We start from the raw sequence: 26915 nt of genomic DNA, 5'->3' as shown, positions 1-26915 counted from the left end.
TAACCCTAGCTCCAACTGCACTTCCGATGGGAACCCTAACCCTACGGTGGGAAGCCCTACCCATAAGAACCCTAACCCTAGTTCCAAGTGCCATAACCATAGGAACCCTAACCCTAGCTCCACGTACCCTACCCATAGGAAGACTAACCCTAGACCCAAGTGCACTACCCATAGAAACCCTAACCCTAGCTCCAACTGCCCTACCCATAGGAACCCTAACCGTAGCTCCAAGTGCCCTAACATAGGAACCCTAACCCTACGGCTGGAATCCCTACCCATAGGAACCCTAACACTAGCTCCAAGTGCCCTACCCATAGGAACCCAAACCCTAGGGCAGGAAGCCCTACCCATAGGAACACTAACCCTAGGGGGGGAAGCCCTATACATAGGAACTCTAAACCTAGGGGGGGAAGCCCTTCCCATAGGAACCCTAAACCTAGTTCCAAGTGCCCTACGCATAGGAACTCTAACCACAGCTCCAAGTGCCCTACCCATAGGAACCCTAACCCTAGTGCGGGAAGCCCTACCCATAGGAACCCTAACCCTGGGGCGGGAAGCCCTACCCATAGGAACCCTAACCCTCGATCCAAGTGACCTACCCAAAGAAACCCTAACCCTAGCTCCAAATACCTTACCCATAGGAACCCTAACCCTACGGCAGAAAGCCCTACCCATAGGAACCCTAACCCTAGGGAGGGAAGTGCTACCCATAGGAACCCTAACCCTCTATCCAAGTGCCCTACCAATAGAAACCCTAACCCTAGCTCCAAAGCCTTACCCATAGGAACCCTAACCATAGCTCCACGGCCCATACCCATAGGAACCATAACCCTAAGGTGGGAAGCCCTACCAATAGGAACCCTAACCCTAGCTCCAAGTGCCCTACCCATAGGAACCCTAACCCTAGCTCCAAGTGCCCTACCCATAGGAACCCTAACCCTAGCTCCAAGTGCCATACCTATAGGAACCCTAACCCTAAGGTGGGAAGCCCTACCCATAAGAACCCTAATCCTAGCTCCAAGTGCCCAACCCATAGTAACCCTAACCCTAGCTCCAAGAAACCTACCCATAGGAACCCTAACCCTAGCTCCAAGTGCCCTACCCATAGGAACCCTAACCATAGGGCGGGAAGCCCTATTCATAGGAACCCTAACCCTAGCTCCAAGTGTTCTTCTCATAGGAACCGAAACCCTAGCTCCAAGTGCCCTACCCATAGGAACCCTAACCCTAGCTCCAAGTGCCTTACCCATAGGAACCGTAACCCTAGCTCCAAGTGACCTACCCATAGGAACCCTAACCGTCCTGCTGGAAGCCCTACCCATTGGAAGCCTAACCCTAGCTCCAAGTGCCCAACCCATAGGAAGCCTAACCCTAGCTCCAAGTGCCCTACCCATAGGAACCCTAACCCTAGCTCCAAGTGTCCAACCCATAGGAATCCTAATCCTAGTTCCAAGTGCCCTACCCATAGGAACCCTAACCCTACCTCCAAATGCCCTACACATAGGAACCCTAACCCTAGGGCGGCAAGCCCTACCCATAGGAACCCTAACCCTAGCACAAAAAGGCTTACCCATAGGAACCCTAACCCTAGCTTCAAGTTGCCTACCCATAGGAGCCCCAAACATAGCTCCACGTGCCCTACCCATAGGAACCCTAACCCTAGCTCCAAGTGCCCTACCCATAGGAACCCTAACCCTAGGGTGGAACCCCTACCCATAGGAACCCTAACCCTAGCTCCAAGTGCCCTGCCCTTAGGAACCCTAACCCTAGCTCCAAGTGCCCTACCCATAGGAACCCCAACCCTAGGGCGGGAACCCCTACCCATAGGAACCCTAACCCTAGCTCCAAGTGCCCTACAGTTAGGAACCCTAAAGCTAGCTCCAAGTGCCCTACGCATAGGAACCCTAACCCTAGCTCCACGTGCCCTACCCATAGGAAGACGAACCCTAGACCCAAGTGCACTACCCATAGGAACCATAACCATAGCTCCAAGTGCCCTACCCATAGAAACCCTAACCCTAGGGCGGGAAGCCCTACCCATAGGAACACTAACCTTAGCTCCAAGTGCCCTACCCATAGGAACCCTAACCCTATCTCCAAGTGCCCTACCCATAGGAACCCTAACCATGGGCGGAAAGCCCTACCCATAGGAATCCTAACCCTAGCTCCAAGTGTTCTTCTCATAGGAACCCAAACCCTAGCTCCAAGTGCCCTACCCATAGGAACTCTAACCCTAGCTCCAACTGCCCTACCCATAGGAACCCTAACCCTAGGGTGGAAAGCCCTACCCATAGGAACACTAACCCTAGCTCCAAGTGCCCTACCCAGTGGAACCCTAACCCTAGCTCCAAGTGGCCTACCCATAGGAACCCTAACCCTAGGGCGGGAAGCCCTACCCATAGGAAGCCTAACCCTAGCTCCAACTGCCCAACCCATAGGAACCCTAACCCTAGCTCCAAGTGCCCTACCCATAGGAACGCTAACACTAGCTCCAAGTGCCCTACCCATAGGAACCCTAACCCTAGGGCGGGAAGCCCTAGCCATAGGAATACTAACCCTAGCTCCAAGTGCCCTACCCTGAGGAACCCTAACCCTAGCTCCCAGTGCCCTAACCTGAAGAACACTATCCCTAGCTCCAAGTGCCCTACCCATAGGAACCCTAACCCTAGCTCCAAGTACCCTACCCATAGGAACCCTAACCCTAGCTCCACGTGCCGTACACATAGGACCCCTAACCCTAGGGCGGAAAGCCCTACCCATAGGAACCGTGACCCTAGGGCGGGAAGCCCTACCCATAGGAACCCTAACCCTAGTTCCAAAGCCCTACCCATAGGAACCCTAGCCATAGTTCCACGTTCCATACCCTTAGGAGCCCTAACCCTAGGTCAGGAAGCCCTAGCCATAGGAACCGTAACCCTAGCTCCAAGTGCCCTACGCATAGGAACCCTAACCGTAGCTCCAAGTGAACTACCCATAGGAACCCTAACCATAGGGCGGGAAGCCCTACCCATAGGAACCCTAACCCTAGCTCCAAGTGCTCTTCTCATAGGAACCCAAACCCTAGCTCCAAGTGCCCTACCCATAGGAACCCTAACCCTAGCTCCAAGTGCCCTACCCATAGGAACCCTAATCCTAGCTCCAAGTGCACTACCCATAGGAACCCTAACCCTCGTGCGGGAAGCACTACCCATTGGAAGCGTAACCCTAGCTCCAAGTGCCGTACCCATAGGAAGCCTAACCCTAGCTCCAAGTGTCCTACCCATAGGAACGCTAACCCTAGCTCGATGTGCCCTGCCCATATGAACCCTAACCCTAGGGCAGGAAGCCCTACCCATAGGAACCCTAACCCTAGCTCCAAGTGCTCTTCTCATAGGAACCCAAACCCTAGCTCCAAGTGCCCTACCCATAGGAACCCTAACCCTAGCTCCAAGTGCCCTACCCATAGGAACCCTAATCCTAGCTCCAAGTGCACTACCCATAGGAACCCTAACCCTCGTGCGGGAAGCCCTACCCATTGGAAGCCTAACCCTAGCTCCAAGTGCCGTACCCATAGGAATCCTAACCCTAGCTCCAAGTGTCCTACCCATAGGAACCCTAACCCTAGGTCCAAGTGCCCTACCCATTGGAACCCTAACCCTAGGGCAGGAAGCCCCACCCCTAGGAACTCTAACCCTAGCTCCAAGTGCTCTACCCATAGGAACCCTAACCCTAGCTCCAAGTGCCCTACCCTTAGGAATCCTGACCCTAGGGCGGTGCACTCTTCCCATATGAACCATAACCCTAGCTCCAAGTGTCCTACTCATAGGAACCCTAATCCTAGGGCGGGCCGCCCTACCCATAGGAACCATGCCAGCATCACCCCTCCATGTTAGGTGTTGCAATGCTGTATGCACAGATCTCTGACCCTATGGAGGAGCTACTGCAGGTTCTGGAGTCAAGTGAGAATGAGGCCACTGAGGTGGCATTCCTTTTCCCTGTGCTCTCTGCCATACTCCTCACGGCAGGAATACCCTAAGATTCATCCCTCTGCCTCAGGGCCTGTTGTGCTGTATAAAGTGTTTTATAATTTGGCACCTTAGCCAGCTTCCTGCTCTATGACCAGCCCTAATTAGAAAAGAATGCAAGGAATGCGGGGAAATGAGAACAAAAGGGATTCTCTATGATGGCTTGTTAGTGAGTGACTTCCCCTTCTGCCTTAATCCAACTATATGGGTGTTGCATGGAGAGAAAAATCATAACTAATACATTTCACTAACTTCCTAAAGGCTGGATTTTCTATCTATACATAATAACATTGTGATTTTAAGGTCTGATATCTCGTGGTCTGGCTGGGTTAGAAACAAGCACTGTGTCCACTGGAAAGGGGGAATTTCCCTTTTTTCAGTGCTATAAAACACCCATATCCAATTGTTGTGGTTCATGAGACACTGGAGCTGGAACAAATAGTGACCATCCTGCATCTCAGACCAATGTAATTTTGTGGAGGTGAAGAGGCAAGGAAGGGAATTCCATATTTGAAAGGAAAGCCCTAAATTGCATAATGGGGCTACCTACTGCAGTAGTCTTCTAAGAGTCATAGGAGCATTTAGAGGCAAACAGGCTTAGAACTCAACCAGGTTAATTTTATGTTCATACAAATTAAAGCACTGAAGTGAGCATTACTTCCACAAGGAAAAACCTTGAAGGCATTCAGCAGAGTCAGAGTCTATCCATAACTCCTAGTGCTTTCAGGAGTTGTTCACTGCTTGGCAGTGGGAGCTCTATAGGGAAACCAGGTAACCAAGGGACCCTGAGGGATTTAGCAGGTCCACAGAGCTCCTTGAAGTTTTATGCTTGTAGAAAGAAATGAGCTTGCAGCTCACCCAACTGAGTACTTCAACCTTTAAGCATAGGTGCTGGAACTAGGGGTACTGGGGGTGCTGCTGCACCCCCTGGCTTGAAGTGGTTTCCATCATATACAGGGTTTACAGTCAGGTTCAATGGCTATCAGCACCCCCACTATATAAATTGTTCCAAAACTCCTGGCTTTACGTTTATAAAATTTGAAGCGGTAAATTGGCTGAGCTCTAAAATGGCTTACTTGTACCAGTGTAAGCAGTTCAATAGGATCTAGGGTGTCCTCTAGCTCCAAGTAGGGTGACCAGATGTCCTGATTTTATAGGGACAGTCCTGATTTTGGGTCTTTTTCTTATATAAGCTCCTGTTCCCCCCCACCACCCCGATTTTTCACATTTGCTGTCTGGTCACCCTAGCTCCAAGGGCCCTGCAACGCTGTGAAGCTCTGCTGGGTCCATGTGCTACCTGGCATTCCCCTGCCTTAGTTCTTACTGTCCATTGCTACTGGATGACATGTTCATCTGATGCAGCTGCTTTGCTGGCAGAAATTAAGTCAATAAAGAATCCACAGAGCTCACTAGGGATTTCACTATTCCAATGGATTTTACGTGGAAGGTGCTCAGATACTATGGTAATGGATAGCAGGATAAAAGCCTTAGATGTCCCTCTGGAGTGTTCAGACCTTGTTCCACTGAACACTCACAGAGCTCTTAGATCCACTGTTCCCAAACGAAAAGTACACCCAAGCTTGTAAGATTCAGCTCAGGATCACCACTTTCATTAAGACACAGCACTTAAAAATATGGGAGCTGCGGAACCAGCACTTGGGGCAGGGGCAGCATGTGGAGCCCCCTGGCTGCCCTTACACCTACACCGCCACCCGCTGCTGACTGGAGTCGCCAGGGTCCCTTTAACACCAGGCATTCCTGCAACCCTAACTTCACCATGTGGCTGATTGCCTTGGGCAGTAGCTTCAGTTGTTTCCAGCTATCTCACTCCATAAAGGGAGTTAATTGGTCTGCCCAGTAACCTGTTAGCACACCCGTTGTCCTTAATGAAGTCTGGGATTGTCTATAGATCAAAGATCTGGTTGATGGCAGGCATTAATATCTTCCAGCATAACAATAGTTACTGAAACAGCTCTGTATCATTATTAAAAGGATAGTCTCAACCATGAATATGTTCATGCTGGAGGTTTCAGAAACCACTTCTGGGTTCTCTCATCCAGCCTTCTCTCACATTCAATGGCAGAGTATCCTGCGGGACAGCCATTTCAGCTGGTACCAAGTCATGGCATGACACTATTCGGTAGTCTTATCTTGTCTTCCCTGGGGTATCCATTGGCAGGTCCTGAAGATCTTGATATTAGGAGTGGGGAAGCTCTGTTAACAGGCATTCATAGAATCATAGAATTCAAGATCAGAAGGGACCATTATGATCATCTAGTCTGACCTCCTGCAAGATGCAGGCCACATAAGCCGATCCACCCACTCCTGAACTAATTCACTCCCTTGACTCTGCTGTTGAATGCTCCAAATCATGATTTAAAGATTTCAAGTAGCAGATAATCCATCAGCAAGCGACCCCTGCCCCATGCTTCGGAGGAAGGCGAAAAACCTCCAGGGCCACTGCCAATCTACCCTGGAGGAAAATTCCTTCCCGACCCCAAATATGGCGATCAGCTGAACCCCGAGCATGTGGGCAAGACTCTCCAGCCAGACCCTCTGGAAAAGGCTAACAATATCCCAACATTGACCCTTTGTACTAATTACCAGTGTGGCACGTTATTGACTTATTGACTAAACCCATTATCCTATCTCTGAAGACTACAATGACAGAGGGAGAATGGCCTGAGCATTCCTATGTTTCTGGGGAGCTGGCGAAGTGAGACAGGAGAATCAGAACTTGTGGAGGGCCAGAGGTGTGGTAAAAGAAAAAACAGAACTTGCTAGGCATAGATCTGGAGGGTGAAAACAGGTTGCCAGGGTGCCTAAACCTAAACGGGAACACTGACAAGCTGTGGGGGCTCTCCTAGTAATCCTTTTTTAACATCACTAGCTTTTGGGAAAAGAATCTCAGCTTTCATAAAAACATTCCTGACAGCAATGGCCCTGGAAATGTAAACCAGTGTATCATGCAAATTTAGTGCTGCGGAGGAAAGGACCAAGCAGCAGGCCTTTGCTTTTGCACCAGGAAGCTGAGAGGAGCTTGAAGACTTCTCATACAAACGCCATGCTTTTTATATAAAATGAGTTGGGTAAGTGTGAGGTGGATCCCAAAGAATCAGCTCACTCACCCACCCAAAAATTCTTAGTCCAGCCCCACCCACAACAGCACGATCACAGCAGATGAATCAGTTATATTTGGGGTGGGGCAGCAAACATTTTTTCATAGGCCCAACCAAAAATTCCCAGATCAGTCCCTGATATGAAAACTGTTAATGCTGTCTGAGGCTGGGCCTGAGCCGATTTCTGCTCATTCAGGAAACTGCTGCATGCTGTAACTGCAATAGTTGCTGCAAGGGGTACAACCTTCTTGTGTCACACAGCAGTGCTGCCATGAGTGCATGCCTGTTATCCCGGGGGTTCTTGATGCCAAATGGCAGAAGGCACAGGGTCCCTGAGGGTCACAGGGATCCCCAGACGTCTGGCATCTACATACTCATTAGCTAACTTGAGTTAAGAACACACCTTTTTTCATAGTAAAGACAAGGCCTTACTGAAGAGAGTGCATATACAGCTGGCACCAGAGCACTGCGTGAGCATATCACCTAGATGGTGCAGATGAACCAGGAAGTGTCAAAATAAAAATAAAATCACAGATGAACAAGCCCTGTGAAGATATTGATGAGAACCAAAAATTGGATTTGACAATTTTGACTAATTCAGGTTTCTGTGGTCCAGCTAGTAACTAGAGTGCGTTAAAGGAACTGTTTAAATGTAGGACTGTGACAGGGTGTACCTGGCCCTGATGCCCTCTGCTATAGGCCTTGTGGTCCTACCACACCCCGCCCCAGAAAGGAGTAGTGGAGGTGAGTTCTCCAAGCTGCATAGAGAGGCTCCAGGAGAAGCAGCCAATCAGGGAGAGGCTACAAGAAGCAGTCAGTCAAGGTCCAGCAGGCTCACATAAAAGAAGCTGCAGGGCCAGAGTCATTCAGTTGCGGCCTGGAGCCTAAGGAGCGGTGATGGAGCTCCTAGTGGGCTGAAGGAACTGCAGGACCATGGACAGAGCATTTGCTGGCAGGGACCAGGGGAGCGAGAAGGAACTCCTGGCTGGCTTCTGTGACTGAAGATAGAAGAACCATACAACAAGGGTGAAGCAGAAGGTGAAGTGCTGGAGCCTGTGGGAAATGGCCCAGGAAATTGTGGCAGAATAGTGACTGGATAAAGGGATGCAGCTGGTGGCTGCTATTCATAGGGTCCCTAGGCTGGAACCCAGAGAAGTGGGCGGGCCTGGGTCCCCCCACATGTGGAGTGGCCTAAACCCAGAGAGAGGAGTTTAACTGGCCCAGAGAAACAGGCCGAATACCCTAAAGAAAGTCAGCATTAGTGGACTCTGATACACCTCTGGCAAGGTACCAATGTGAAGAGTGACTCAGCTGGAGTGTTGGGGTCAGAGACCAGCCACCAGAGGTGAAGAGTCTCCTGGGAGAAAGCCCTGGGAACACAGCCTTATACCTATGCTGAAAGAAAATGGAAAGGTAGCTAGGAAGGGGTTATAGACATTAGTAATGGAGGGTCTGGTGACAGACCTTATTGGACTAACTGAGGACTGACTGTTTAAGGGACTGAGCCCAGGGAGGGCTGCATCAAGAGATGTTCCAGCTGTGGGGTACTAGGATAGCCCCTGCTGGAATCTTTACCCTGGAAGGGGTGTTTTGGTTTGTTTCACATACAGACTGCATGTGACTCGGTGGCGGGAGGGCTGAGTCACTAGAAAACTTGCCTCATTCATTCATTCATGCCCGTCACCCCAACCGGGGTATGGGCCGCCAACAACAGATCTCCATAGTCTTCTATCCTGGGCCATTCGCTCTAGCTGGTTCCAGGTATAGCCCATTTTTTTGCTATCAACCTGAAGGTCGTATTTCTTGGGCAGCCTCTTATGGTAATCCTCCTGGCTGCAAGAAGGGTGATCGCATGCATCTTCGAGTTGAAGACCCTTCTTTTCTAGGCTAAAAGTCTCTGTTAACTCTATTGTTGGACAGGGTGGAGTTGCTGACTTGGGACAGGCAGATGGCCCCAAAGGACCTCTCTGGTGGAGTTAAAACTTGCCTGAGCAGGTGAAAACCGCCAGCAGGGGTCACTGTAGACAGGCAGAGCACAGCCTAGAAGAGAGTGCAGACACAAACCCAGCCAAGGAGGTTCTGGTTAGAGGTGGTGTCACTCCATTACAAGGACCTAATAGTGCCCTTTCAGGCCTCATCTTCCCTAGGGAGAAAATGCATTTAGATCATTGGCACAAGTAGTAGACATGTGTTAGCTGGTAGAGGTAAACTCTAAATTTTCTCCTTGGGATTACCTTGACCCTATGTTAAAACTACAAGTGTCTTGTCTAAACTGGGATTTTAGAATGTTATCAAATGTGTTAAAAATACCTCTTTTATTAGTATAGACATAGACTCAGTTTTTTGCAAGTGTCCTCTTCCCCAACTCATCCCTGATGCTGATAATTCTACCTTTTTTCAGTTATTAAATACAAGATTAAGTCATGTGTAAAGAACCTCCTGCTTTAGCTGTGCAACTCAGCTTATTTCATAAACGTCCTGTTTCTTGGTCTCTAGTTCATACAAATTGTTTTAGAGTTAACAAACTCCTGAATTCTATTGCATGTATTTCAGCTACTTGTTTATTTCCTTTTACCAGTCCCTTGTGCTGCTTTTCATGCCCTCAGTTTTGTCTGGTGCTCTGGTACCTCCAAGCTGTGACCAGTCAGAGAGAAGTTAGTACTTGGACTGTTAGCACCAGCACTGATTACAGAAACTGCTGAGTACTGTGGCATATTAACAACTGCATGGAAAACACTTCCAGTTGTTTGTATTAGTGCTACATAGTGAAACAGGGTTCTCATCATATAACAATGTGGGGTCTCTGAATGAATAGTTGGGCAAGGAAGCCTCCTTGATTTTTATGAGTTGAAGGTCACACTCTTGGAAAGGTAATTTTTCATTATGTCCTTGTTATCCATCTTAGGACCCACTTCCGTGAGGTACTGAGCACCTTATGCCAGGTGCTGAGTGGCCTAAACTCCAATTTAAATCTACGAGGTAAGGGTGCTGAGCACCTCAAGAACCAAGCCATTAGGCATTTGTAATGTGCCCATGTGACGGAGCGATTCTGGCGGGACCCAACTGAGAGTGCCAAATCAGGACCAATTGCTTAAACAGGGCAGTCACAGCCCTAGGCTGGGGTTTTTCCACCTCTAAGGCAAACCAAACCAGCCAGACAAAAGGGACTTTGGTCTCACCCCACTGGCTAACCACAAGTCACACAAGCAATTTCCTTAGACACTCCAGTCTCCCAGTATCACCACCAGTGCACTCGTCCTGGGGATGAATGGTTCTGAAAACCAACACCCCAATAATCGATCCCAAAGGACCAAGCCCCAGACCCAGGTCAATATACACATCAGATCTTACCCACAAATCACGCTGTTGCCAATCCTTTAGAATCTAAAATCTAAAGGTTTATTTACAAAGGGAAAAGGTAGAGAAGAGAGGTAGAATTGGTTAAATGGAATCAATTACATACAGTAATGGCAAAGTTCTTAGTTCAGGCTTGCAGCAGTGATGGAATAAACTGCAGGTTCAATTTAAGTCTCTGGAATGCATCCCCCGCTGGGATGGGTCCTCAGTCCCTAGTGTAGAGCTTCAGTTTGTAGCAAAGTTCCTCCAGAGGTAAGAAGCAGGATTGAAGACAAGATGGAGATGAGGCATTAGCCTTATATAGACTTTTCCAGGTGTAAGAATCCCTTTGTCTTCACTGTGGAAATTTACAGCAAAAATATGGAGTCTGGAGTCACATGGGCCAGTCCCTGCATACTTTGCTGAGTCACAAGGCGTGTCTGCCTTCTCTCCATGGGTCAATTGTGTAGCTGATGGCTCTTTAATGGGCCATCAAGCCAGCTATGCCGGGCTAACATCAGCTTGTCTGGGACACTTCCCAGAGGCAGAGCAGAATACAAACTATAGACATTACAGAGCCAATACTTATAACTTTAACTACAAATGATACAGACATATAGACAGCATAATTATAATCAGCAACCCATAATCTGGTCTTCGACACCTTAGATGACCCCCTTTATCTAAGATTTGGTGCCACTGCAGGACCTTGGTTGCAACCCATGTTCTATATGGTCCCAATTTATATCAATAACGTCACAGCCCATGACCTTGGTTTCTAGGCACCTAATACAAAATTATGAATATGCATAAAGCTTATCCATAAACAATACTCTCCACCACCCCTTGGGTTAGCAGCTTTTCCTTTGTTCACTCACCTTTTCTCATTTTCTTCTTAGTCTTTTCTAGCAATTTCACAGACACCGGCTTCTAATTTTACCCAGGGATACTCAGCCTCAGGCCCTGCCCCGGCTCTACTCCTACCCCACCTCTTGAGCATGCCGTCCCCACTCCTCCCCCTCCCTACCAGCACCTCCTGCATGCCGTGGAACAGCTATTCCAGAACAGCTGGGAGGAAGGGGGAGGAGTTGATTGGCGGGGGGCCACCAGCAGGTGGAAGTGGGGGAGAGGGAAGGGAGCTTGGCTGCCAGTGGGTGGTTTTCTACATGGGTGTTCCAGCCCTGGAGCCCTCCTGGAGTTGGCACCCATGAATGATCTAGTTGTTTATTTTGGCACCCATAATTGTACAGGCTATAACAGAATTCTAAGTAAAATAATTCAGTCCAAAAGATATGTATTCGCACCTCATCTTTTCATTAAACAATTTGAATATATAAGGACCGGACTTCTCATTTTACTGCAGGAGATGCTCACTGGCCTATAGAGTTTTGTGGGAATGTATGTGTAAAGAGGTGACTTAGTTATTGTTCAGAAGCTGAAATAGATCTTGGTATTTAATATCACATCCCTCACCAAGGGATCTGAGAACCTACCAAAAATGAGAAAATGATTAACTCAAACATGTTTAGTGATTAGGTTTTTGGTTGTCAGGAGTGGGTTTTTTCTTATGTAGGTGGCAAGATCTAGGCTCATGTGTATTTCAAGTAGAAATTTATTCTATATCCTGAGATCTTACTGATCCCCATACAAGCAAATAAAATTGCATAATTTTATTTAAATTTACAAAGATAAAATCAATCTGCAGAACTCCATTCCCCAGAAGAGGAGCTCTACTGGTTATGTATTAATGACATCTACAATGTTTTGCAAAAGTTACACACATCAGGAGAAGGATTAGAAGTCCTTTAGCTGAAGGGGAAGGAAACCTATAAGGGCACAGAAGTGGAACAGATTATAGAATTAAATTACAACTTCCCTGAATTTCCTGTTTGCATTTATCCAGTATTCAATTGTGATAGAATCATGGAAATTACAGTAGAATGGAAAATGTCCCATTATCTCCTACAATCCATACCTATACTAGTGTCATTGTTTAGGACTGTGTATGTTTAGCACTGTCAGAATACATGCTGTGCATGCAAAGCATCTTACCCACCCTATGATCCCTTTCACACATGCATCTCTCCATCCAAAACAATCATTGCCTAATTCCCTCACCTCCTATCTGCAGAAACAACATTAAGCACAAAGTAAAGGAAGCTTTGCGGCCCTGGATTTTTATGTATTTATTTAGACTGTGGACCTTGCTCTTTTGGACCACTGTTGTATGCAAGCTCAGTAACTCCCCAGCTCTACCTCCTTGTCTGGTAGCAGAATAGCTATGGAGAAGGGAAGCGATAACATAATTCTCCCTCTCCCTTTTTCATGCAGTGGGGAGGGTCAAGGAAAAATATGTTAGATAATCTGACCTCACCAAAGTGAGAGGCAACTCATGACCCGATTACCCATTCTAGTCGTCCAGGGTCTTATACTTGTGTGGAAGCTCTACATAACATTGTGCTGCACATCTGAGGCAGGTCTCCCTGTATTTATTGTACACACTAAGTGATGCAATTTAAATTAGCATGGGCCTTCACTGTACAGCCTGCCTGTGGGGGATGGCACCGAGAGGCCATGATGATTCGTGCACTGGAATTATGAAACAGATCAAATGAGATGCCTTTGTATTTCAGTAATATAAGCTCACTAAATGTGTTTAACCTCTTGTAACCCAGAGCCCTTATTTAACCCACAAGTACCTACCAAGTCAAAATAATAAATAAATAGGATTCATAATGACACTGAATGAATCCGAAATCCTAACCCAGTCTTTAAAGAATAACAACTTCAACCTTTGGCTCCTTGTCAATTATACTAATGATATCCCTTAACCTTCCAGTATCTTAAAGTGATTATTTTGTTTGCAATCAACTTTTTTTTTTAAACCACCACCTGGACTTGGTTTGTTCTTCTAAAATAGTTTTTTAAGAGTACACAAATGTACATACAATTAGCTACGTTGGTCTGTGTACATGTCCTTTTCCCCTCCCTCACATCACCCACTCACTTCTAACTTCACAGCCCCTTAAGTGGTTGATGCAACAGTTATCTCTGATGTCACAATCTCACCATTTGGCAACAAACTGTTTATAAGGCAGCTGCAAAGAGAGGTTAAGGAGACATGAAGAGAAGGAAGTGGAGAGGCAAAGGGTGGAAGAGGAGGAGCTACCTCTAAAATTACTAATCCACCAACCCATGAAGTGTTCACAGGTACCAACTCCCTCCACATGTATAAGTCTTGTTTTCTGTGTCCCTGGTAAACATGCAAATTGTGTGCAGATTTTATGCTGTTTGTCCTGCACTCTTTGTGTTTATGTCTCATGCACTTTCATTTCTGTTATCTGGTTTCTAACCTGTTATTACCATTGTGTCCCCTGTAAACATGCAAATTGTGTGTGGATTTTATGCTGTTTGTCCTGCACACTTTGTATTTATGTCTCATGTACTTTCATTTCTGCTATCTGTTATTACCATTGGCAACGTAGCAAACGAGTTGGAAATTTATGAATGAAAATATCTGTTGTGAAACATGCATTTTATGATTCTAACAATCACCTCACTCCACAGTGAACTGCTCAGAAATGACTGAGCTTAATGGTGCAATCCCACAACATGGGCAATTTTTCATGGGTAAAAGCTAGTCCTATAATTAACTTGTAATGAAAAAATAATCAAATCACCATAAGGGGAAAATTAGCAGCATTTATCCAAAAATCATGGCCCTTATTGTTGCCACCAGTTGAGAAAGTTACAGGAAGATAACTTGAAAATCTCACTGCGTGTTGCCATCTCAGCTCCTTCATGCATCTTTATTATTATTTGAGCAGAGGAAGTTGCATATAGCTTAGAAAAAATGCCATTACTAGGGTATATGTTTCCATTCCATTTAAAGACAAGGTTTTTTGTATAGCTGTTTGGCTCCACGCTCTCCCATTCTCAACTCACTCTTGTTGGGGCCAGGTCAGATGGGGGGAAAAAAAAAAGTGAGGATCTGCAGAAATCTTGTTTCGAGCCCTATGAATCTTCATGGAGGAATTCTCTTACTGCTGTTCTCGTAGCGCCCTCCTCCCAGCAGTGGCAGCATCTCTCAGCACTAGTGCTTTGGGATCCCCTCTGCTGGGACTCACAAAGCACAGTACTGAAACGCAGCATTAATTTACCTGTGCTTCTTATTGTACGAGTGTACAATATTCCTTCTGAGTGTTGCACTTCCCTTCTCCTCCCTTTTATGTTTTATTCACAAATTTCAATTCCACCAACAGTGTGGAAAGGGAAACAGCTCTGTGCCTAGCCAGTGTCCTCTGTGCCTCACAGTTCAGACAGGCCATGTGGAGGGAGGACAGAGATGGCTACTCCAGAGGGGCAAGTGGACATCTCACATGGATACTTTATCCCTCTGCCCCCTACTCCCAAGGGCTTTTATCCACAGTTTTGCTGCATGCTCTACAGAAGACGGAAGCATGATGGGGAGAACTGGATGAATGTAACCAACAAATAACTATTTCACCCGGGAGCCAGGGGTAGAATTTAACATCGTTGCTGTTATGACAAAGGAAAAAAAAGAGCTTTAGACTCAGGGCTAGCTGGGGGTTTTGTACACAAGCACAGTCATCAATATCACCCCATGGCTCCACCCACCCCAAACAGCAGCAATCAATACTCAGCAGCAACAGCAAAACCTTTCCCTCAGCAGCACAAATCAAACTGTACGAACAGCACCCACCAGCAACATTCAAGCTGTACCAGCACTCTCCCCTAGGCCCATCTCCCCCACAGCACTTTCAAGCTCCTGAGACCCAACTTCCCAGCTACAGGAAACAGTATGCATGAGTAGCAACACTAACCTTCCTCGCACAAGTTTCCTACAGCAGCCCCTTCTCCTAGAAGCACCCACTTTATTCCAATAATGAAGAAGCTACGCAAGTGTTAGCAAAGCTAAAATGCTCTGTAGTCTTCATCACCAGTAGATACAATATTGCACAGTGGGTTTGATGTAATCATTGGTCACTACTACATGACTGATTTGGTAGCAGATGATTTCTCGGCCATATCTTTCCTTTGCCTCAGGGTTCTACACCTGTATAGTTTTTTTTTTTATTTAATCCTTTTAATGTACACTATATATAGAAAAGCAGGTATCTCAAGCTCCAGCACCTGTGCCATGAATTAAAAATACAGCATAATGAAACAAGACGAAGCTTCTCCTAACCCTAAACATCAAAAAAAGAACCATAACAAACTAAAACAGTACTTCACGGTGCCCACAAATGTCAGTCTGCATTACACCCTACCCTCTCCAAAAGCCTGCATAAAGAGAGTGGATCTTGCATATGCCCTGAACTTCAACAGATTTGTGGTACTGGTGTGGGTTACAAAGCTGATGGCTCCAAACAGATAATGCCCTGCTGGCAACTCACTCTCTTTTATACTTTAAGCCATCGCAGGATCTGATGGAGGGGGGAGGGGGGAAAGGTCACTCAAGTAGCTAGATCACAAGTCATTTCAGGCTTTATAGGACAACACCTTAATTCAACGGGAAACTAATAGGAAGCCAGTGCAGATTCTGATGAACTGGTGCTCTCAAACAGATGCACTGCTTTATAAGTGAGCTGCTGCATTCAGTTTCAGAGCGGCTGTTTTAAGGTGAAATTTAGTTTGAGAAGACAAAAGCATAGATTATAGTAGCAAGGTTTGCAACTAAAAGAAACAATTATATCCCCCAGGCCTGTTGGAGACTGAGGAGAGTTTTCTTGATCACTGCTGTATATGATCATATAATAGCAGGTGGGGATGCAACAATACTCCCATCTTGCAAACTCTAATTACAAAGGGCTAGCATAAACCCTCCAATGAAGGATCAAAATAACCCTTGCCATATCTTCCAGTTCTTTCTCTCAGCCTATCAGCATCATGTCAGTCTTATCCAGTGAGTTTCATGCAACCAGCTCTCATCCAAGCCTCAGTCTCAAGTAGGCACTGGGTAGGGTTCAGCAGCAGTGGCTCAATTGCATAAGATAAAAGTAGTGGTGCAGGAAGCGCACCTATATTTAAGGTTGTCTGACACTTTCTAGCATAAGATTCTGTTTTCAGTTGTTTATAATTTTGCTAAACTTATGCTGAATGGCTTCCCATTCTCTGAACACCATCCTCCCAGTGTACTAAACAAGGTCAGGGTCCTGGGGAAAAACAGTATGTGATCATGTAATTAAGAACTGTATCATAATGCATACACAGAAGAGGACCAAATTAAAGTTGCATGGGCAACCTTAATTCGGGCATTTCCTAACCTTTTTGAGTTGGGACATTGAATAAAGATAGCTTGGATTAACCCAACTGTCATCATTCAAAATCCACTGAACAGCACTTTGCAGACACCATGGTGCAGACATTTGTCTGTCTCCTCCAGAGTCATGACATAAGATTTCAAAAAGCTTTTGTAGTGCACTTGGTCAGTTTCAGCCCATGACTTCTGTCACTGGTGTTCTAACAGTCTTCACTCTCACTTCATCTGTAAATCAAGGTGATCAGTGAGGACATAGCTGAAGGCGAGGGCACTAGGGCCACCCCATCAATGGCTGAAAATAGTAGATTAACATAAATCCTACCAAGTCCCCAAATCTGTTGAATATATCATATCTTCCCTTTGGGCCTTCTGGAAGAGTTCCCATTCCATTAACTTCATAGGTTGTATTATCAACCAGTCCCTTGTGGAGAATAGATGCGTCCCAAACTCAAACCACAAGAGGTAGGTAATGATTAGTCCATGACATAGATTTAATATCCAAATGCCTAATCTCCAGTCCTAGCCAAACAATAAATCAAAAATTTGAGACAATAATTCCTTCATCTCCATGGTACCCATGAAATCCTGAGCTGATATAGAAAACTCATCATCTGAGATGGATGTTTAAGTTACTGAGCGTTGTCATCTTTGACGATTCCAAAACCACTGTTTTGGAATCTTTGAGGATTCCAAAACCACTATTAGCTCATGCAGGGACTTTGCAATGCAGCAAGATGATTTGCCCATTAGAATAAGTCCCAGGACTCACACAAGTATGCATTTAATTCATTTAATTTAACTAATTTGAGGTAGGAGACCTCCTGCATTTCAGATTGGCTGCAAAGAACACATCCACAGTATCTCTTCATCACTTCCTTTTAGGCTCATGCTGTACCCAATGCTTGTCTAGAATCAACTATGCCAAAACTTGTCCAGAAGGATCATTCAATCAGCATTTAAGAAATGCATGCAAGACTGGTGGGGCAGGGTCATCTTTAATGAAATCATGGACAGATGACACTTTATTAACCATCAATCTTATATACAACAGCTAGTATGAGCATAAGATTGGAATATTTGTCCACCAATACCCCCAACCTCTAGATCAACCAATGGAATAGAAACTAAACAATTTCTTGTTTAAACCAGGATTTCTTCCTGACTTGTCTCCCCAACCCATTACCACAGGGATCAAAGAACCCTAAGCTTTACAACCAAGCCCCTCATTCCAAGCCTTTGTATCAACAGTGGACAGCACAGTTGTTTCACCTTCTTGGACACCCTGGAGGGACATAGCTGGTTGTCAGACTAAGGACCTCCAGGGCTGGCTGCAAAACCCATTTCTATTAATCCCCTATCTTCCAATTAGCAGAGAGAAAAAAATCCATCCCTTCTTCCCTTTTCCTGAGGCTCTTACCTTTACACTAAAGATTACCAAACATCTTCAAAATGCCATCATTAGGTTAAGAAACAGGGAGGAATTTATCCCAACCCCTTTCCTACCTTTTTTCTCCCTGGCCCCTCCTCTTACCCCAGGAAACTCCTCCTACCCCAAACCAACCCCTCCAAAAGGACATTACTCCCTGCATCATGAGTGTCTAATTATCGGCAAGAGAGGAATTCTTGTCTGCATCATAAACCCCAGGCTCCTGCCCCTGAGAGGTCAAAGACTGGTGACAAGGCCTAAAATCAAGGAAAACTCAATCCACCATTTTTTATTTGTCCTATGGATCTTTCACCTCCACCTAAGGAAAAAGAAACTTATCCACTCAAGTCTACACCCCTCTTGAAATAACCCTACAAACTATCCCCACCAAATCCACAAGAGAAAAAAAAAGCCTAAAAACCTTGCTCATTTACTTCTCCTGCTGATCATCATCATCAAAACCCAGGACAGAAAGAGACTATTGTTGAGGTGGAGGAGAAAATAACTTTTTGAATTTTTAAAGCTGCTTTCATTCCCTCACATCTCCCACCCATCCCCCCAACACATTCTAATGCCCACCTACCAACCAGCAACACACACTCATTCTGCACACCTCCCAACAGCCATCTATTATTTCCCCAAGCACATCTGCACCAAATCTGTCCAGCATCACCCACCCATTTCCCTCACACTTACCTGTAGAGCAGACCCTATTGTCTAGCAATACCATCCACCACCCCATGCATCCCAGAAGCCACCAATGGCTACAACAGCTCCCAACTACCCCAGAACCCACCTCCAGCAGCTCATTGGCCCTTCAAAACCCATTGCCATATCTTCAGTAGCAATCTGATCCCCAGTACCTACTTCTACAGCACCCTAACCTTCCAACAGCACTGACACTTAACTAGCCTTCACATCTACATAACTCGCAGCACATTCCATCACTTCTACCCACCCAAGCTCCCCTCTATCCATGCATGCTTCCCCCTCAGCATCCATCCCCCAGCTCCCATCTATCTGTGCATGCTTCCCCGTGCAATACCCACCCCCAGTTCCCCTCTATCACTACACCCACCCCCGTCAGCAACCACCCAGTTCCCCTCTATCAGTGCATGCTCCCCCTTCAACATCCATCCTCCAGCTCTCCGTTATGCACGCTGCACTCTGAGCACCCACCCCCACGTCCTTCTCTATCAGTCCACACTCACCCCTCAGCATCTATCCTCCAGCTTCTTTCTACCAGTGCACGCTCCCCTCTCAACACCAATCTATCAGTACACACTTCCCTGTGCAACATCCATGCCCAGCTCCGCTCTGTCAGTGCATGCTGCCCCCTCAACACCCCCTCAGTAACCCCCCCCCCCGCAGCTCGCCTCTATCAGTGCATGCTCCTCCCTCAGCATCCATCCTCCAGCTCCCGTCTATCAGTGCATGCTTCCCTGTACAACACCCACGCCCTGCTCCCCTCTATCAGTGCGTGCTCCTCCCTCAGCACTCACCCCCAGCTCCCCTCTATCGGTGCACGCTCCCCCTTGTAACACCCACTCTCTATCGGTGCACACTCTCCATAGCACTCACCCCCAGCTCCCCTCTGTCGGTGCACGCTCCCCCTTGTAACACCCACTCTCTATCGGTGCACACTCCCCTCAGCACTCACCCCCAGCTCCCCTCTGTCGGTGCACGCTCCCCCGCCACTCTCTATCGGTGCACACTCCCCTCAGCACTCACCCCCAGCTCCCCTCTATCGGTGCACGCTCCCCCGAGCAACACCCACTCTCTATCGGTGCACACTCCCCTCAGCACTCACCCCCAGCTCCCCTCTGTCGGTGCACGCTCCCCCTTGTAACACCCACTCTCTATCGGTGCACACTCCCCTCAGCACTCACCCCCAGCTCCCCTCTATCGGTGCACGCTCCCCCGAGCAACACCCACCCCCAGCTTCCCACGCTGCCACCCGCTCTCCGGCCTCCGAGTCTCCCTCTCCCCCTCCCAGCCGCAGCAGCACGAGCCGCCCCAGTCGCGCCTCCGCACTGTCTCGTGCCGCGCCCAGACTTGGCTCGCAGTGCCAGGGCAGGGCGTGGAAGGGAGGGGGGGTTGTAGCAGTATCACCATGGTGACAGTGACGTTAGCTCACCCTGGATCTAATTGGAGGAAACCCCGTGGCCCCAGCCGCAGCCCACGGGCCAACCGAACTTGCGCCCCGCCTGTGCCCGCCCCCGCCGCGGCGCGCTACGTCTGGATTGGCTAATAGCAAGCGGGGGGTGGGCCCCGGCTCGGAGCAGGCGTTCGGATTGGCCGTGTGAGCGCGGGTCTGGCAGCGGGTAGGGTTGCCTGTGCCAACGCCCTTTAGCGCTGGCTCTCGCTTGAGACGGGAGCGGCTCTTTTTCCTCGCCCCAGCCCCGAGCGGAGCGCACCCGATCTAGCGGCGCCAGCCGGCTCGGCCTAGCGGAGCGGACCCAGGTGAGCGGGGCCGGGGTCGGCGACGGGGATGAGAGGGGTCGCCGCGTCCTCCATTTTGTGAGAGCGGCGCGGAGTCCCCAGCCGCGTCGGGGAGCGGGAGATGCCGCCAGCGCCGCCGCCATTTCACGCCCGGCGGGGCCGCCGGGACACCACGCTTTCCCCTTCGCCCGCCCCCGCCGGGTGGCAGCTCCTCCCGCCTACCCGGGCAGGGGTCGTGCCCTGCCCCGGAGAGAGCTGCCGAGCGTCGTTCTCCCCGGGAGGCCGCCGGGCCGGGCCCAAGGCGTGGACGGAATTGCCTCTCCCCCGCCCGCTCCGGCCTGAGCCTCCAGACCCCACCCACCCGGCCTGAGCGAGTCCTGGTCGCCGCGCCCCCCAGGGGGATGGGACTCCCCCGTCCCCGCCCTCTCCCGAGGGATAGAGTCTCGGTCCCCCCCCGGGGAGGCTCGGGTAGGGGGCTTCCCCCCCCCTTTGCCTCGCGCTGGGGACGCGGATCCGCTTGTCCCAGTCCCGGCGCCTCATCCCCTCTCTTTGCTCTAGGGAAAGGCTCCCCGTGGTCTCCCGGCCTGGTCCCGCGCTCCCTCCTTCGCCAAGGGACAAAGGTTCCCTTATTCTGTCTCCTCATCTCGGGGGCACCCCTTCCCCACGTGTCTGCCCAATCCGCCCACAACGGGCGCCCCTCCCGGTGCCCCTGCTTGCCTCGCGGGAGCACGGATTGCTACCCTTGTCCTCGGATTCTCTCTTTTCGGGGCCATTGTGTTCCCAGACACGCACTAGATAACCGCCTTCTCCTCCCCGTGTCCTCTGGGCCTGTTCGTCCTCCTGTGGCTACCCTGGGGCTGGTGGTTCTTTTACTGCCCCTCCCCAGTGCTCCCACCTTCAGGCAAACCACTCTGACCCTCACGCCTAGAGGGAAGGGTTTGGGCAAGGCTCCTGGGGATGGCCCCTTTGGGTTAATGACTTCCAGCCGTCTCTTTCTTCCCCTCCCCCCCTCTAATATCTTGACTAACCACAGACTGCAAGCCCTGCTAGTGCACACAGGGGTGAGAGGGAGGAAAGTGGAGGTGGAGACAAAAGCCATTCTGAGGAGGCTGGAGTGCCTCTTTCCACCATCTGGTCTCTAGATTGGTCTCCTGTGGGGAGAGATTGAGTTATCTTTTCTCCTGTCCTGGTGGTCCAGGTTATTAACCTTCCTTAGAGGCTCTGGAGATAGGTGCACTTCCCCTCTCCTGTAACCAATTCCCTGTGAAATGAGCTGGTTGTATAGGCCTAGGATTCTTCATTCCAGGATAGCTCTTGGGGTGGTGGTGTGGTGGGGACCACTTGTGGCCTGTGATTCTTGGTTCCTGGGGAGATGGTTGGTTTGGTGTCTTCTCAGTTTTGGGGAGGGGCAAAGTGTGGTGTTTTGCAGCTCTTGGTTCCCAGAGACATGGCTAATCTGTTTCCTCCCTGACAGGTTTTGAGGTGCCTTTTCCTCTTGACAGTGTGACAGTCCCAGCCTCTCCTTCTGCCTTGCTGCGCTTTCCCCACTGCCAGCCACCATGGAGAAGACCGAGATGATCCAGAAAGCCAAGCTGGCTGAGCAGGCTGAGCGCTATGATGATATGGCCACCTGCATGAAGGCAGTAACCGAACAGGGTGCTGAGTTATCCAACGAGGAGCGCAACCTGCTCTCGGTGGCCTACAAGAACGTAGTGGGGGGGCGGCGCTCTGCCTGGAGGGTCATCTCTAGTATTGAGCAGAAAACAGACACCAACGACAAGAAGATGCAGCTTGTCAAGGACTATCGGGAGAAGGTGGAGTCTGAGCTCAGGTCCATCTGCACCACTGTGCTGGTGAGTTGGGGAACTGGGGATACATCTCGTAACCCTTGACGCACAAGAGATCTGTACATACCTCTGTGCTTGGGAGTGAGAGCATAGGTTTGAGTGTTGGAGATCTATGTGTGACACTATGTTGGGGTGTGGGGTAAGCTATTGCACCACTCAGCAGAAGGATGCAGGGATATTGTCATGGTGAAGTGTGGGAAAGGAAGATGGGGGCAGGGGTGAGATCAATATGCAGCACTGTCTTGTAGTTATGGGGGCTATAGGAGGATTTGAGCTCAAGTTCGTCTGCACCATCGTGCAAGTACGCTCATCTGTCTGCAGTAACAGGGTTGGAAGGAAATACAAGAAAGCTGCTTTCTTCCTTTTGTGGTTCTTGATTAATAAAATAGTTGTAAGCATCCAGATTAACTGAGTGATAACTGAATTATCTGCTTTGGTGTGCTCAGTTGGGTGGTGGTCACAAACTTCTGTGTTACCTCAGGTCAAGAGGAGACTTGTAAGAAGTTGAATAGCTTTAGAGAGGGTCTTGAATAAAATGTATATTTTATATTGTATGAAATATACAAAGTCATCTTCAGTGAAGACGTAAATATTAAATCTGTAGAAAATTAGGCTTCCTGCACCTGCAGATGTACTCTTCAGACTGCCTTGTATGGTAAAGATGCAGTCATTGTGGAATAATGCAAAACTACAAAGATTTAAGCTTGTAAGAGGTACTGCAGATGAATATTAATACAAGAGTACAGAAATGCCCATATATCTATTTTGAGGGGAGGGGGCAGTGCCCATGTCTTCTAGATGTTCGCAATGGTGCAAATATACTGCATTACAGTGGGGGCTGAATCTGTATCGGCAATGCAGAAGGTGCAGCACCCTAGTCCACATGATCAATGAAAGTTCTGGCTGCAGGAAGCTAGATGTGTAATGCAGTTGGAAACATGTAGCAAATAATCTTGAATACTTTATTACCAATGTAATGATAAAATAACATTTTAAGTCGTATCTAATATGTCAGGCATCTTAGGACAGGAAGAGGTGATAGCAAGGTCTTAAAAATAAAGTAGTATTTCTAGTTTAACCAGGAGGTAAACTTGTATTCACTTGGATTAGGAGACTTGTAGTTATTGCTGTCTCTTTCAGTAGTAATTGAGAAGCAAAATCAAGCCAAGAATTCTAGCTCCTCTGACAAGGGGAACATCTTCCTGGGTTGTGTGGAAATACTTATGTTCCAATGTTTGCTGCCACCTAGAATTTTTTTTCTGAATTAAAAATCTAGTCTAACAATTCTAAACAGTTTTCTTAAAAAGATTTATTTGAAACTACTTGGTAAATCAGTCAAGGCAATTACCTTTTAAGTGTATTAAGGAAAAAGTAGTATTTCATTTCTTAAAAAAACTTCTACTGTTTCAGGCATGGTTAAAACTTGCTAAAGCTTCATTTTTTTTAAAAAAAATAGTATGACTCATAAACCACAGGTTTAGACTGATTCTTGTTTCCTGTGACAGAATTCTAATTAGACTTACTGATGTGTTGCCAGTATTTTACAATGGGGCTCCCTCAAATCATCTCTCCTCTTCTGTGATCCAATCTAGCCACCAGTGTGTTGGGATTCATACATGCAACCAACCCTCCAGACTTTGAGACTTTTACCCCCTTGTGCCTTTACTTCCTGTCAAATTGAAGTCTCAAGAGTTTTTATGATAAACTGTCTCATCCTGTTTTGTTACTTCATCTTAATAGATGCTTCTATAAGTGGTCTAGTGCAGGGCTGGCCAACCTGTGGCTCTTCAGAAGTTAATATGCAGCTCCTTGTATAGGCACTGACTCCAGGGCTGGAGCTACAGGTGCCAACTTTCCAGTGTGCCAGGGGATGCTCACTGCTCAGCCCCTGGCTCTGCCCCCACTCCACCCCTTCCTGCCCCCTCCCCTGAGCCTGCCATGCCCTCACTCCTCCCCCTCCCCCCAGAGCCTCCTGCATGCCACAAAACAGCTGATGGGGGGGGGGGGCTGATCAGCGGGGCTGCTGGTGGGCGGGAGGTGCTGGGAGTGGGAGGGAGAGAGGGGCTGCTGACATATTACTGTGGCTCTTTGGCAATGTATATTGGTAAATTCTGGCTCCTTCTCAGGCTCAGGTTGGCCACACCTGATCTAGTGGCTCTGGAACTGAATGAGATGTGAGCATTGAGCCCTTTTGGCTTGTCTATGCTGAAGTTACCCTAATCAATTGGTGTATGTAGTGCAAATGTGTAATGTTCACAAAGGTGATGTTTGCGCATATCCCAGTAAACTTACGCCAATTTCACTGCATGTGCTCCCTGTGTGCTCTTGTCTGGGGCCTCATTGGCAACTGCCTGCTTTCATTTGCCCCTAAAGTCTGCAGGAAGTAGTGAAGACAGAAACCTACAAAGCCACATGCTTTTCCTGTTCCCTGGCATCAGCAAAAACAAAGATGCACATCTTGCTGTAGTGGGGGAAAGGGGTTTATTATCAGTTTTCACTGCTAGCTGTGATACTGCTGCTTTCCCTCCCAGCACCATCTGTAGTTTTACCCTATTTTCCTTTCCGTTACTTACTTCATTCTGTTGCTACTCTGTTCCATGAGTCAGCAGCTGAAAGATTGAAACCGCCACTATAAAGAACAAATTTCCCAGTGCTTGCATATGAATTAGAGAAGGAACAAAAAGTGCTCTGGTGAGCCCCCTTCAGCATATCATAGCTTTTAATCAAACTTCAAGTTATTCCTGGTTTCCAGGAACATTAAGTTCCTACTCTGGGTAAGCTACCTCTCAGAGGTTCTCATGTAGTGTAAAACTTCTCTGTAGTCTAGTCTGTGGTAAGTGCAATAACTGCTTGCAAACAATATGGAAGAGTTCCTTGTCAGTCACTAAACTGTTGCGATCTAAAACGAGTGGATATTTTGGGTGCAGTAGGTGGCTGCTATTACCCAGTTATGTTACTAACAAACCAAAAAAAACTTTGTTGCTGTCTATACAGCTCAGCTTTCAGAAATTCATACATGCTGTTCTAGAAATCTGCATTTATAAATAATCTTAGCAGTATTTTACATGCAGCAGTAGAACCTCACAGTTACGAACTGACCAGTCAACCGCACACCTCATTTGGAATTGGAAGTATACAATCAAACAGCTGCAATGACACCCCACCACCACCACTCCCCAAAAAAGGCAAATACAACATATTAGCCATAAACTACTTTAAAAAAAAATTGACAAGGTAAGTAAACTGTTTCTGTGCTTATTTCATTTAAATTAAGATGGTTAAAAGCATCATTTTTCTTCCGCATAGTAAAGTTTCAAAGCTGTATTAAGTCATTGTTCAGTTGTAGACATCTGAAAGAACAATGACATTTTGTTCAGAGTAACAAACAACCTCCATTCCTGAGGTGTTCATAAGTGTGAGGTTCTACTGTGGTTAAGTAACTAAAATGCTGTAACATAGTCTGACGTTCCTTTTTTCCCTAAAGAGTGCTCCAGCTCTCCTAGTTGAATAATAATAATAAATAAATAAAATTACTTTACTATTCTTATCTCCACTGAAATACTTCTACTGCAGGCTGTTTAAAATTCTTAATTTCATTTTGACTTTACCTGTTTGCTTGCAAGCCATTCACATACAGCTCTCATCATTGGACACAGAGCTGGTCACAACTGTGTGATAAGATGTTATTGGTGCTAATTGTGTCCCAAAAGCAGAAGATGGAACTTAAAACAAGATAATCTTGATGCAGTTTCACAGGTGACGGGGGATTTAATCCTTCAGGCAAGAGAATGGTCATTGAAACAAAAACATGGCCCAGTTACCATATGGCTTTGGCAGAAAACTTGCAGTTTGAATGTCATTTGCTGCCCATAAGCAGAGAAATTTTCAGTAAACCTGGTTGAATTGCTTGATTGTTCTACTGGATACTGTTGAATGACTAAAATTGTGTGGAATTTTCAAAAGTGCTTAAGTGATTTAGGAACACAATTACCAAGTAACTGGAGTGCTTTTGAAGATCCCACAATTCCCCAGACTTGGAGGCCATAGAATTTAATTTCTATATAACTGATTCTAAAATTCTTTATTCATTATAAAGATAAAAGAAGGAGTTGTGGATTGTTTACTTTGAGTATGGTTAAATGTAGTGTTAAACTTGCATGACATGCTCAAAGCTCTAGCGCACAAACATTGCTACTTTCGCAATCATCCAGTGCATCTAAATGGCTACAGCTTTCAGGTTTTTAAAAAATGGAATACTTCCAAATGCACTAGGTGCACCCTTCCTTTGAGAAGCAATTAACGTGTGGTGTAGCAGAGTATAAACAACAGTACATGGTGTCTGAGAACCTTTTGATTGCTACTTGTATGCTACTGATATTGGTATTGATTCCTAGCTTTGCTGCCTTTTGTATGGAGAGGAGAAGGAAATGGAGATTTTTCACAATATGGCAGGCTTCT

At 47.4% G+C, this 26915-nt stretch overlaps 1 protein-coding gene across 2 annotated transcripts in view; it reads left to right on the top strand.

The window, feature by feature from the left end:
* The first annotated feature begins 13520 nt into the window (after window positions 1-13520).
* Window positions 13521-26915, top strand: part of YWHAQ (tyrosine 3-monooxygenase/tryptophan 5-monooxygenase activation protein theta) — a 42069-nt gene continuing 28674 nt past the window's right edge. Inside the window, exons 1-2 of one of the 2 annotated variants that reach the window (XM_039531112.1) lie at window positions 13521-13669; window positions 22085-22463. In XM_039531112.1, the coding sequence (XP_039387046.1) occupies window positions 22170-22463 (294 nt within the window). In that variant the 5' untranslated portion in view covers window positions 13521-13669; window positions 22085-22169. Of the gene's footprint in view, window positions 13670-20476; window positions 20632-22084; window positions 22464-26915 lie in introns of those variants that run through there. The other variant, XM_039531114.1, reaches the window with a different exon arrangement.

This window comes from Mauremys reevesii, linkage group 3, assembly GCF_016161935.1.
Source record: "Mauremys reevesii isolate NIE-2019 linkage group 3, ASM1616193v1, whole genome shotgun sequence".
Taxonomy (NCBI): domain Eukaryota; kingdom Metazoa; phylum Chordata; order Testudines; family Geoemydidae; genus Mauremys; species Mauremys reevesii.
The sequence above is the reverse complement of the archived record's forward strand: the minus strand, read 5'-3'. Positions and strand labels throughout refer to the sequence as shown.